Below are 12,230 nucleotides of genomic sequence, written 5' to 3' on the forward strand. Positions count from 1 at the left end.
AGAAATCTTTTGGCGGTAGCTGAACGAACATACGTTGGTTTGTTGTCATTGTTATTTGTTGACATGATAAGATTCTACTCATATATTTCTTATAAGCAACGATCAAAATTAGTATACAGTAAATAGTATACAGAAAACTACCTAATATTATCCATCTTTATAAAGAATTCCATTAACAGTTAGTTGCCTCTAGTTATAAAATCGCTTCTGCCTTCGCTTCGTCCCATTCAAGAAACGATGGTTATTGAAAACAAGTGGAACTGCCAGATATGGTCACTTGAACGTCATCCAATGGCTGCATGCTAATCGTACGGAAGGTTGCACCACCGACGCTATGAACAGAGCCGCTTGGAACGGTCACTTGGACATCATCCAGTGGCTGCACCCCAACCGCACGGAAGGTTGTACTACCGAAGCGATGGACTGGGCCGCCAAGAATGGTCACCTGCACGTCGTCCAATGGCTGCAAAACCTAGCGCCCACCCCAGCGCCCGAACCCGATCTCTCTCTCTGCTCTTCTATCGAGGACACAGAAGAACGTTTTCGACGCGCGGGGGAGGCTCTGTCAGCTTGGCGCGACAAACTGGACACCAGGAAGCGCGAGGCAAGCGTGCGCGATCGCCTCGAAGCCGAGATCCGCCACGAGGAGGAGGCGCTCGCCGCGCACAACTGGAGGCTGAAGAGGAAGAGCTCGCCGCACGCCGCACGCCGCACGCCACACGCATCTCTACGAGGACGTGCACAGGCAGTCAAGCGCCCCCTAGTGCCCGATCTGCCTTGAGTCCATAGCTGCTGATGAGGCAGTGCGCACACCCGGTGACCACACGTTCTGCATCGGCTGCCACAGTCGTTGGCAACAAAGAACTTGTCCGATCTGCCGGTTGGCCATCTAGGCTAAGATAGATACCCTTTGATAGTTCATGGGATAGAGCTAGGAGAAGTGAGACCTGCTGGGAGGTGATTCTTTTTGTCAGTTGTATATACTGGATCATTCGCCATGTTTTTTCAGCGCGTAATTTCTCTCAAGTTGGGAAAGAAGTTGACGCGGCTAACATTCAACATGAATTCTTAGGGGATATCTCTCATTCGAGAATTTGCAGCAAGTCCGATGAGTGATACAGCAATGAGTGAGAGCCATTATTCGGTATTCATTACAGTAGGCACTGAGAATGCCCACTTTGTTTTTTCAATAAACTATACATTTCAATGAAAGCGCGACTGATGCTCAAGAAATTGTTTTTGAAAGAGCTTGGTAGCGGGTCATAAAATTGATTTGCACCAGTTTAAATATACAATAAGCAATAAGATGAGTCATTACTCTAACCCATTTAGATATCTGATTCCGCATCCCGATTTCATCAATTTTCCGCCTTCACCTATTGCACTTGGGGACGGCAGAACATTTTATTAGGTGGTCACCGCCTCCAGCCGGGGTGTGGCGTGGATGTACCCTCTTGACGTAGTCTCGGTTCGCGACTAGTGAAATGACGACCGGCACCATGCACCATCTTCTTGACCATCGTTCCAATCGTTGTTCCGTCCATACAAGCATAGCGCTCGTAACAGTCTGAGCTCCAGCGTCCAAAATGCTTGATAGCGAGTCTATCAACGCCTTCAGCGAACAGAGCGGTAGCACCGCCGCTCCTCAGAGAATGTGTCCCGTACTCTGATGCCTGCTCCCCGATGTCGACTGCTGCCCTTTTGATTGCTGCTGCCATGTCGTTTGCCGGTACTGGCTGGCCCTTGCTGATTGTACAGAGCAAGGAGTCGTCAGACAACCCGATGCTTTTCCCGTGCGAGACCAACGCCCAAGCTGCTTTCACTGGACACAACCATGCAACGTCGAGTGCTCCAATGACCTGGTCGTTCCCAGTCCGCGCTGGTCTGTTTTACTTCCTCTGAACTTGACTTGTACAATGTAAGCTGCGTTGGCGGATAACGCATAACCCCCTTCTCGTGTCCAGAACGTCACATCCCGACGTTGAATTGCGTAGCTATTTGATGTGCTGTGGTTGGTTAAGTACTCTGACCTTCGCAGAAGGAAGAAAAAGCTTACGACCGCAGCCCCCCATAGAATACGGTCGTGTTCGGACTTGAAATCGCAGTTGGAGCGGAGTCGACGGAGAAGAATGGCTGACACGGGGCGTTTCCTTCGTGGCGCTGGCGACAGCCGTGACATCCCTTGGATAGCGAGTCTGTATCCCGCATGACGACCGACAGAGTAGCCACAGATTCGCCGATGATACCAGCTGATGTGGCCAAGTTTGGACAGAATGGTGGAGGCCGAATTACCATGCGATCCATCTGCTCGATGCCAACAGGATATCGCGAACGCAATGAGCTGACTGGAGTCGACATTTCGGTCCACAGCGACGTACCGGCGCTGGCGCACCATCTACATCATTGCTTCCATGTGATAGCATACTTTTGGTGACTTGATTCGGCCAGTGCATGGGCCTGTAGCTTAGCGAGAACGTCTTGTACAGATAGCGAGCGTCCTGTGGAACAGGAGTCTGTATCCAATCAAGAGAAAAATTAGTCCATCGATACCGATATGGTTCACTCCAGGAAAACATTTTCAAAACATTTTCTCATTGTTAGATCGTGGACCTAGCACCGCCATCATTGCCAGTCGTAGTGCCGCCGAGGCTACCGATAAACGGCCAGGAGTGTCTGCCTCAACGAGAACGTGATCATCTACCCACTCGTACGGGAACAAGGGGTCTGCATCCACATTTTTTCCTCCGGTCAGCGAGTGAGGGCTCTCGCGACCCACAAGCCATGAAATGGCTCCACCAAATGCCGCATAGTACGGCGGTGAACCGGACCACCCAAACGGAGCGGACATATCGATAACGAGAGCCCGGCAATCTGGTATATATCCTCCCATCCAGCGAACGGACCTACTTGATAACATCAAGTGCCTGAAAGCTCCTTTGACATCGCCTTTCATGATGCACACGAGCACACCGGGGTGCAGCTCCCCACACTCGTCAATACGACGCGCGATCGCTGCAACGTTTGTGTAGTGGGCATCCGGAAAGCTCGCTTTGTCGGATGCATCGTTGGTTGAGTCACCGACCGGGAAAGAGAGGTCATGGATCAGCCTAGCTTCGACTGACGGATCGACGTCCTTCTTGGCCACCGCGCCAAACGGGCTGATCTGCACATTTACCCAGAGAGCAGCAACATCCCTGTTAACGACAAGGTACTGACTGGCATCTTGCCTTTTGCGTATACTGGCTATTTCCGCTGACAAATTACGATTGGCAGAGTGATGGTTGGCAGGTCGCTTGTTCTGATGGGGTTCTGGGCGGAGCCATCCCGGACAAACACCGTCCGTAGCAATTGATTGAAGAAGGCGCTGGTGACGGTAACCTCGTAGCAACAGGTCATAGCGCTTAGGGCACAAGGCCTTATTGGGACGGCGGTCTCGTGCTGTCTGGCCTCGAACTAACTCCACTAACTCCGGCAGCGAATACCGGACGCGTTGCACGAGCTGCGAGAGTGCACTTTGCTTGGACGAGTCTAGAATATCAGGTGAAGGTGGTGTCTCGCATCGTGATCCGTCCCCTATCGTGACTCCGCACTCAGATAGGACTTTGGAGATGACGAGGTCTCGCTGTCTCTCCTCCGCCTGGAGTTTCGTCTCAAGGATAGCCTGAACAATCGACGGATTGGGTACTCCTGTGTCAACCTCACCTACCTCTTGAGCAGGGCGTAAGTCCAAAGGTTTGTTCGTATCAGCCGGGAGCGCCGTTCCGCATCCTGATGCGGTACCCGGGAGCTTAGATACGGTGTTAATTCTGAGTGACCGTGTGGTACACAGTTGTCAGTGGGCTTAGCCGTCGGTGACGACTTGAGCAGTATGCTGTGAGCCACCCAGTGGGCGCTTTTGCATGTACGCAGTCTGGATCGGCAACTGTGAGCTGAAGAGACTGTGGTGGAGGGGAGAACCGGTTGTCCACGGTGTGTATCGTCCTCTCCATTTGGAAATATCCCTGGTGCCGTGGTTTGATAGAAACCGTTTTCGTTTTGGACTGTTCTCCATCCAGAAGCCGCTCACGAAGAACTGAGAGTACGAGACCTTGGAGCTCCGGATTCGAAGCAGAAAATCGGTCGATCAGAGAGATTCGTGAGTTTCCCCCGGTTGCTATGTCACGTCAAACCGCATTGCGATATTTCTCCAGTCCGTCGTTGATCCACCACACAAGCACAGGAAGGTCTTCTTCCACTAATTGACCCCCCCTTCTACTTCAGCGATAAAGTCAACCACTGTTATCGCAAGCTGTACACTCACGCTGTCACATGGGGCGTGTGCATAGGCTGCAAAGCTTCGGGCAGCGGAACCGAGTTGACTCCACGACTGAGGTACTGGAGCGGGGGGGGGGGAGGCACAGAGAAGTCGGAATTAAGACTGGCAGATGACGCAGCCATACGGTAACGTTCCATTGTACCCATACGACGGAAATGTGTAATAGACAGACCCCGGGATCCAAACTGCAGACCGTATGCCCTTGAAAGTACTCCCGAATGTCTGCAGAGCTGCTCCATCCCTAAAAACAAACTCGATGAAAGCGTCACTGGACTTACCTTTGTGAATTGGGGCCGTCAGCGCTAGGTGAACGCGGTCTTGTTCGGACGACGGTGAGAATGCCATCCTTGAGCGTTTGGAGGCCGTTGGAGTTTCAACAGCAGCGTCTGCGACCTCTCTCAGCCGCTTTCGCGTTCCAGCTGTCGAGGTCTGATATTGGTTGATGTAGAAACCGAGGAGGTGGGGCTTGTAACGACTGGTGAGGTCAATAAGCTCAGGATCCTGCGATTCTTCACCGACTGCGTCGGTGCTGGGCCTCTCTGACGCAGCGCTTGTCCTGCTGCCTGGTACGAAAGTGTTCAGCGGGTAAGCTCCGATTGCGGTTGACAGTCCTGGCTGCTGGGGTGGCGGACCATCGCTATTTTGGGGCTCAGAGGCGACTGGACCGTCGTCGTCATCAACTAATGGGTTAAAGAAATCTGTCCGAGGGGAATCTTGGGCGTTATCTCCCTGAGACGGGCTCGGCTCGTCGCAGAAGGAATTGCCCAGGACTTTACCTCGTTGCGGGTGAGCTGCATCTCCGTCGGCATAAAATATGTATCTTAGCACGTAACTCAGAGAATCAGTGCGTGTACTCCCCGAGGTCGGATCTACCCACAAAATCTGGCGATCCGAAATTCCTGAGAGCTCTTGCGGTACATGTTCCTTCAAGTCCGCGGGTAACACAGGAAACCCGTCCTTACCAGCCAATATACAATCCATCAGATCGTCGTGTACCGTCTCCAACCGACTTAACGGCCACACCCTGCTAGACCAGCGACGCGTGCCCATTATCATCGCCACCACTGGGTACATCTCGCTTGTCAGGTGGTCGACCGCCACTCGCTTCTGTCCGGTGAAAGTTCCAACAAGAAGATCATACCCGTCATAGTTCACTACCTGGCCGTAGTACGTGTAACCGCGGTGAACAAACCAGACAACCTTCCGCATCCACTCCCCAACTCGGCTGCCGGCTGCCTCGCTCGCATCTACCTTCCGCTTCCTTGGGACCGCCCTTCCGACAGAGTACTGCTGCTCTCGTTCGTGCCCAACGGACCGCAGCGTGACGGTTGAACGCCCCGCCGACACGACTTCATCGTACTGGAATTGCCCTTGAAGGGCTGGAGTGTCCTCAGGGTGAAGAAGCACATAATCACCTGAACGTAAGGTCATCGAGGCGCTCTGAAGGGTAGATTAAAACTTGTCTAAGGCTAAAACAAAATTGAGCAACTCTAGCAACTACGCTGTTCTATCTAAAACGCCTAAGTCGTATTGTGACCAGTGGTTGCTGGTCCAGGCCTGTCTATGCATTTCACGCGAGGATCGGTTTGAAGCGGATCTTGCATGAAGTGCCGCCGGCTTGGACGGAAAACTGTTTTCCTCCTCCGTAGGAAACATGCACTCTTGAAACAAAATCAAGACAAGATAGACTGGAGGGATTGGATTTATCTTTCTGGAAATCCGGCGGCAATGGAGTTTCTAAAGGCGAATCTGGATAACGTCAACCCTAGCAGTCTTTTCTGAAAACCCAGCAGCAATAGACTTCTTGATAGAGAATCTATACTGGATCCACTGATGCTGTCTTTCACACAATCCGAATCCAGCTGCGATAGATATTTTGAAAGCGAATCAGAACGAGATAGACTGGTTCTACCTTTCTGAGAATCCGGCTGTGATAGATCTCTTGAAAGCGAATCCGAACAAGATAGACTGGAATCTGCAAAAGACTAGAGATGACCAACTACAGACTAGGATCAATCGCGTAATGGAAAATGTTCCAAAGATGAACATTGATATGGAACAAGAAATCGAAGAAGAAAGAAAAAATACACTGCTTGAACAAAATCGAAGCTCTCAGAGATGTTCTATCCGAACTAGGTATATCGGTTGAAGGAAGTCAATATTATGTTTCATATGATGCACCACTGAAACGCATCGAAGAAGTGCATCGCAGATTAACTTTCAATTATAATAAGCTGAAGTATAATTCAATCGCTGAAGAAGCGTTGGTCGCGGGTGCGTCTTTACTAGAAATGATATTCAACGGCAAGCACGAATACTTTGGATGCAAGCCTGATATTACGGGATACTCGGATGTAGTAAAGTCAAAACTAAAACGTATCCGCGTGGAAACAAGCACAACTGTTAGCCGTTTCGTCATGAAACATAACGTGGGGGTTATGCCGCGCCTAATGATGGAATTGTTACCATCATTAATTACGCAATCTCAGCGAAGAAAGCTACAAGCGGGGGATAATCTCAACGCTAATATAAACTATAAAAAAGCAGTATCCGTAGCCATATCAGCGATCTAAACAATATGGTACCTGGATCTCCATAGCTACTTGGTTTTGTTTGCTCTATCTTTTTTATGATTTCATAAAATATGTATCCAGCGTATGCAAGCATGGGCATGACAATTATATAGTTGATCCATACTATTGGATCAGTTGGCTTCTTGAACATAAAACTTAATTCAGTGAAATCAATAAGTCCATCGTTGTCATCATCTTTTTAGAATAACGATCCTATTGATAAAACAAGCATCCCAGCGATAAGTACAAGCGTCGTAAACACAAGTGCTGCTCTCAGATTCGTAGCAAGCACATATTGAGTTAGCTCTTTTAGTTGTCTGATGTTAATTGGGAATTAAGTATGTTTTTTACTCCAAAATTATTTGCTGGTCCGGTCTTGAAATTGTTGATACCGTTGGCCCACCCTGATTGGATATTGTTCATTCGGGTATTCCATCCTTGCTGCATGTTGTTCATCATAGGAGACATGCCATTGTTCCATGCTGTTCTCATCCGTCCACCCATCGCAGCAGCGTTGGCTTGTAACTGTTGCATATTCAAATTAGGGTGTCGTAGTTTAATGGCAGTAACAATAACAATTAATAATGACAAGATACTAAATCCAATAGTTAAACCAAGGTTAACTGTGTTCATCGTGGTGTACTGTTTTGCGTATTTAGATTTATCATACCAATTTATCGTAGTAGGACTTGCCAATGTTAGGATCATAAATACGACACATACTATCAGTATTACTGTGAAATATCCCAGAATAATATGTTTGGCTGTACGATTAGTGTCATCGCTCATGGTTATGCAAAATCAAATAAATCTAGTTGTGCTGAGCGGTTAATAACAAAATACAATAACAATATGGAGATCCCTATTCGGAATACTATCTTCCTTCAGGGCATTTTCTTCAGTCATGTTAAAACACTTGAAGAACATGTGATTGAAGAGAACATCGCGTGTAGCGCTGCTCTTATAAGCGAACCTACAACGCATAATTCACCTGACATCCGAATCGCCAAGTTTAAAAACAAAAAGCAATGGGCTGAAGCTTATAAAGACGCAACATTAAAGTGCTGGAGCTGTGGAATGAGCTGTAAAGGCATTCCTTGTTTTATCCCCAGGCAAATTCGAAACACACCATCGGGAAAAGAATATGACACGATTGGCTTGTTTTGTGTGTTTGCATGTTCATTTACATTCTTAAAGACTCGTGCTGAATTCATAAAGGACAAGACATATTTTGACAAGCTATCAATGTTGAAAATGCTTTACACACAATTTTATAATAAACGCATCACCGAATTTAAGGAGCTCCATATTTTTACGATGTCACGTACTATGGAGGTCTTATAGATATATGTGGTTATCGCAACGCCTTGCGGCAGATTAACGCAGATATGTTAGTCGAAGCAAAACCTATAAAACAAAGGTCAGAATCTAGCCCGTTATCAATATAGAAAAATGATTACATACATATCGATTGATATTGCTGTCCGCTCCTTAGCGGTTGGAGTATATCGTATGAAATCATTTCAGAATATCGATTCGTATAAAACAGACAATTTCATTAGTATGAACAACAACCTAAACTCAATTGGGCAGCCTTTGTTGATGCGCGTTTTTGACATTAATCATGACCTCAAAACAAAAGACACATCTATAACTGAAAAAGCAGTCGAGCTTAAAGAAGTTATAACCACGATTGACATGGATCTCAAAGAATCAATAATAACTGGCGAAATTAAGGTATTGATCGAAAATCAAATGATTTCTAATCATGGAGCTAATGCGATCTTCAATATGATCAAGTACCACTATGCTGATACATACCCTGTTAAGAAAATAAAGCCGTCTTTGAAGAATACTATTGCGCTACACCTGCTACTAACCCTGTCATCGTTTCTAGGTATGTCCTCGTCAAACTATATAGCAAACAAACGACACACCAAGTATAACATGTTATATCTGCTGCTTGCAATTGACCAACTATATATGATTGAAGGAATCGCTAATAAGAATCAAGATGACATAGCCGACACGTTATGCCAAGCTCTTGCATTTCATCGAATGAGTTTCTGTAAATAGATTTTTAATGCTAATAATAGATGACTCAGAGCGGGAAATCATCGTTCTCCTTCATTCAGTTTTGTCAGGGATCACTGAAAATGTCCAAGTATAGCCTGGGTGGAGACTTTCTTGTCTCCACATTTTTTTTTCTATTTACGATCCTGCATACGTCCCTGACCTAATATCTCGCTCGTAACCATGTTGATGACCGCGTTCACATACGGTTCCAACAGCGCACACTTGCACTTCATGTGGTCGCAGCTGAACCTCTATGATATCCAATACATCGGCAATCTGCTGCATGGTTCTATCCTTTTACTCAGTCTTCGACAAACATTTTTCTACCAGCGTTCTAATTTATTTTATTTAAAACGTCACAGAAGCACAGAGTTGATCGACGCACCATTTCCTTTGTACGATAGCTATGGCAAACCAAAAAATAACCAGCGAATTTTATTACGTATGGGCTGAGTGGCACCAGACTGCGAGGAAAAGAAGAATCCGAGGATGCCAAACTTAGTAGTTTTCCTCTGAACTGAGTGTCATAAGACAACTACGTATGTGTTGTGTATATAGTCGGTAAAGTCGTTCTTAGAAGTTCAGCAAAGACACTAGTTGAATAGTGGCTGACGAATGTAAGCAGTTTTCGATTTTCCCGACAACCGACACTCTCAAGTCGAACGTCGACAGCATTCAACCCCGCCCGAGTCCTTCACTTCCCGCCCAAAAAACTCGACTTATAAGCAGCTGGTTTTGCAAGGAGATGTCCGAAGATAACAACATTTATTGTGCTGCAAGAATCCAGAGTGGCAAAAATGAAAGCACGTTATGCAAAAATCCAACTATAAATGGCCATACAGACTGTCTGGAAACACTTCGGGCGGTTTCAACCAACTGACTATCAGCTGCGGTACCCAACTTAAAGATAACAAGACGTTGTGTTGCGGTATTGGTTTGGTGTGGTGGATAAAGAACAGCCAAAGACCGAAAATACAAAACAAATTGTGTTGTAATAACCGATAAAGGCAAAGGCACGCTATGCCAGTGTCAGACTCAAAATGGTGACCTATTCTGTGGAAATCATGCCACGACTCCTTTAGTCGAGCTTCAGTTGGAGTCATACTTCGGTTTGCGGGCATCCAGCTTCCTGGTGTGATTGGTCATCTCTCGATGGCGCAGTTGCGATCAGGGAAAATTGGTCCCTTTTTAATTCAAATACGAGTGATAAACGAATCCACCACTTTGTGGAGCTCAAATCAATCATTGGAGAACTTTGGTGAGGCGGCTTTGTCACGTGGTCTGTGGAAAAGGAACTGTCAGCTATAATAATCTGGTCTCCAAGTATTTCCTTGCTTCTAGTGGGATTAGTACCTAACATTCTGAGTACTAACAATGTCGCAATCCTTATCACCGGGGGAGGGACTGGAGAAGTTAGCGCCTTCGATCGCAGTGCTGCTACGGCTGCGGTTCTTGAAATCACTGTAGCTCATGGTAGGATGCGTGAATTTTCTCGATCTGTACACAATATGATTCTGTGACTGACACTTCGATTGCGATTTCTGTATCGTCGAGCTGAAGCTGCTCTCGCCCAAGGCTTCCACTTCGCCGCCCATCGTCGAGTTTGAGAATTCCCGTTGTTCGAACCCTCCCGTTCACTGGCCGCAAGGCGTTGTTCGTGAACGACCTGTTCACGACGCGTATTAAAAATCTCTCAGCCCCGAGTCAGGTGCGATGATTTGTGCATCCTCAAAGTGCGGGATCTCGCCATGTGGGGTCACGCGTACAGCATGGCGATGCCCGGCAATTAGCTGTACGTGGCGTAGTGGATCGTTGCCGGTTCTCCCAGATGGCAACCGTGTTATTAGTCTAATGAAAGCGCACCTGGAACTCATGACCTCCTACAATGTGCTTGATCCAGTATACTAACACGGCGTCTGAGTGGTCAAATAGCATCAAAGCAAATGACTTAGCGAGATGGATCACTGCTTCAACTTTAACAAAAGCTGTAAAACTTGAGTTTTGCAATCTCTGCATGCTTATAGTGCGTGTACGTGTTCGTCGGCTGACTTCGTAGCAACTAAGTTCAAGGATAATGCCAACAATGAGATTTCTTCAATAACACACGCCGCTTTACCGTGATCGTTGCGACTTCAGTCCGGAAAAAATCTTCTTCTTAACCTGTGCATATTGTGCTGATGAAGGTGCCTGCAACATTCTGAAGCAGAATTTCTGAATGGATGACGCATGGAGTTAAGTCTGCAATACTACTACCGATAGAAGGAGATAATTTGACATCATGCTGATCTCTGAACGCAAGCGACTTCAGCACAAAAATTATGATCGTGACAATGAACAGAATTGCCTTCCTTTGATAAACTGGTTTGGTGGACATGACGATGATAAATTTGTTGGAAACCAAGTCAGCGCAAATGATTTTCTACGTTATCGCCTACCAAGTTCAGCACGCACTAGTATTCTAACTGGTACTGCGGTCATGCTCAATTGAGAGTTTGGGCTCTCTCGGCCCTTTGTCGGCAGACTTACCTCCGAGACGCGGAATCATCGCAAGCTGCATTTTGTTCATCACAAAAACAAAAAGCAATGGCGTTGAGTGCCATCACCCCAGCGACCGTACAGTACCTGTACTCGAAGTGTTCATCGTTCAGATTCGCAGGGATATACTTGCCAAACAGCAGAACAAGATGGACAATAGTGTGTGATCGTCCAGGTGATGCAGAGGCCAAAAGCGATGGACACACCACGACGGCTCATCGGAACCTCGGTGTAGCCAATGTTGTTGCCTGGAATTTGAGTTGCACAAGAAGTGTATGAGCGTCTTGAGACTGCTAAATTAGTAAGCACTGGATGGAGGAATTATCGGAATGAGACCCCACTATTTGCTGCTGTGCTACACCTCCAAGAGAAGTTTGGGGGCACACTTAGCTCCGGTAGTAACGCATGGGAACTGCAAAATGTGAACGTTGAGGGAACATTGATTCACCATGTTGCGAGTGAGACTTCGAGATACGTGCTTGGCGTTGATCACCAATCTGCACGCCCAGAGTATGTGATGATTTATGATTCAAAGAATCCGTCATCGAAACAATTAGAGAAGAAAGCTCTTTAGCTCCGTCACTCGTAGTCGTGACACAGTACTTTGTGCCAGGCACGAGGTCAATCTCGTGCCGTACTCCACGGTCTGGTGGGAGTTGGGACGGTGGGCTCTTCGTGACCACGTCCGCATACTCCGACACCAAAGGATACACCGGATCCTTGGGGTTCTT

The 12,230-nt window shown here is 47.2% G+C and overlaps 3 protein-coding genes across 3 annotated transcripts; 1 reads left to right on the forward strand and 2 right to left on the reverse strand.

The window, feature by feature from the left end:
• Nucleotides 1-334: 334 nt before the first annotated feature.
• On the forward strand, nucleotides 335-781 carry PPTG_14944 (hypothetical protein; the record flags this gene model as incomplete). Its single annotated transcript, XM_008912295.1, has 1 exon — nucleotides 335-781. The coding sequence occupies one exon, from the start codon at nucleotides 335-337 to the stop codon at nucleotides 779-781; it is 447 nt and encodes a 148-aa protein (XP_008910543.1).
• A 634-nt stretch (nucleotides 782-1,415) lies between these two features.
• On the reverse strand, nucleotides 1,416-5,746 carry PPTG_14945 (hypothetical protein; the record flags this gene model as incomplete). The annotated part of the gene is made up of 7 exons (XM_008912296.1): nucleotides 1,416-1,884; nucleotides 2,057-2,304; nucleotides 2,379-2,513; nucleotides 2,618-2,724; nucleotides 2,908-3,787; nucleotides 4,170-4,234; nucleotides 4,594-5,746. 7 exons carry the CDS (start codon nucleotides 5,744-5,746, stop codon nucleotides 1,416-1,418), a joined length of 3,057 nt encoding a protein of 1,018 aa, XP_008910544.1.
• Nucleotides 5,747-7,197: 1,451 nt separating this feature from the next.
• Nucleotides 7,198-7,677, reverse strand: PPTG_23656 (hypothetical protein; the record flags this gene model as incomplete). The annotated part of the gene is made up of 2 exons (XM_008912297.1): nucleotides 7,198-7,413; nucleotides 7,624-7,677. 2 exons carry the CDS (start codon nucleotides 7,675-7,677, stop codon nucleotides 7,198-7,200), a joined length of 270 nt encoding a protein of 89 aa, XP_008910545.1.
• Nucleotides 7,678-12,230: the final 4,553 nt, after the last annotated feature.

Source organism: Phytophthora parasitica (assembly GCF_000247585.1).
Source record: "Phytophthora parasitica INRA-310 unplaced genomic scaffold supercont2.45, whole genome shotgun sequence".
NCBI classification, from domain to species: domain Eukaryota; phylum Oomycota; class Peronosporomycetes; order Peronosporales; family Peronosporaceae; genus Phytophthora; species Phytophthora nicotianae.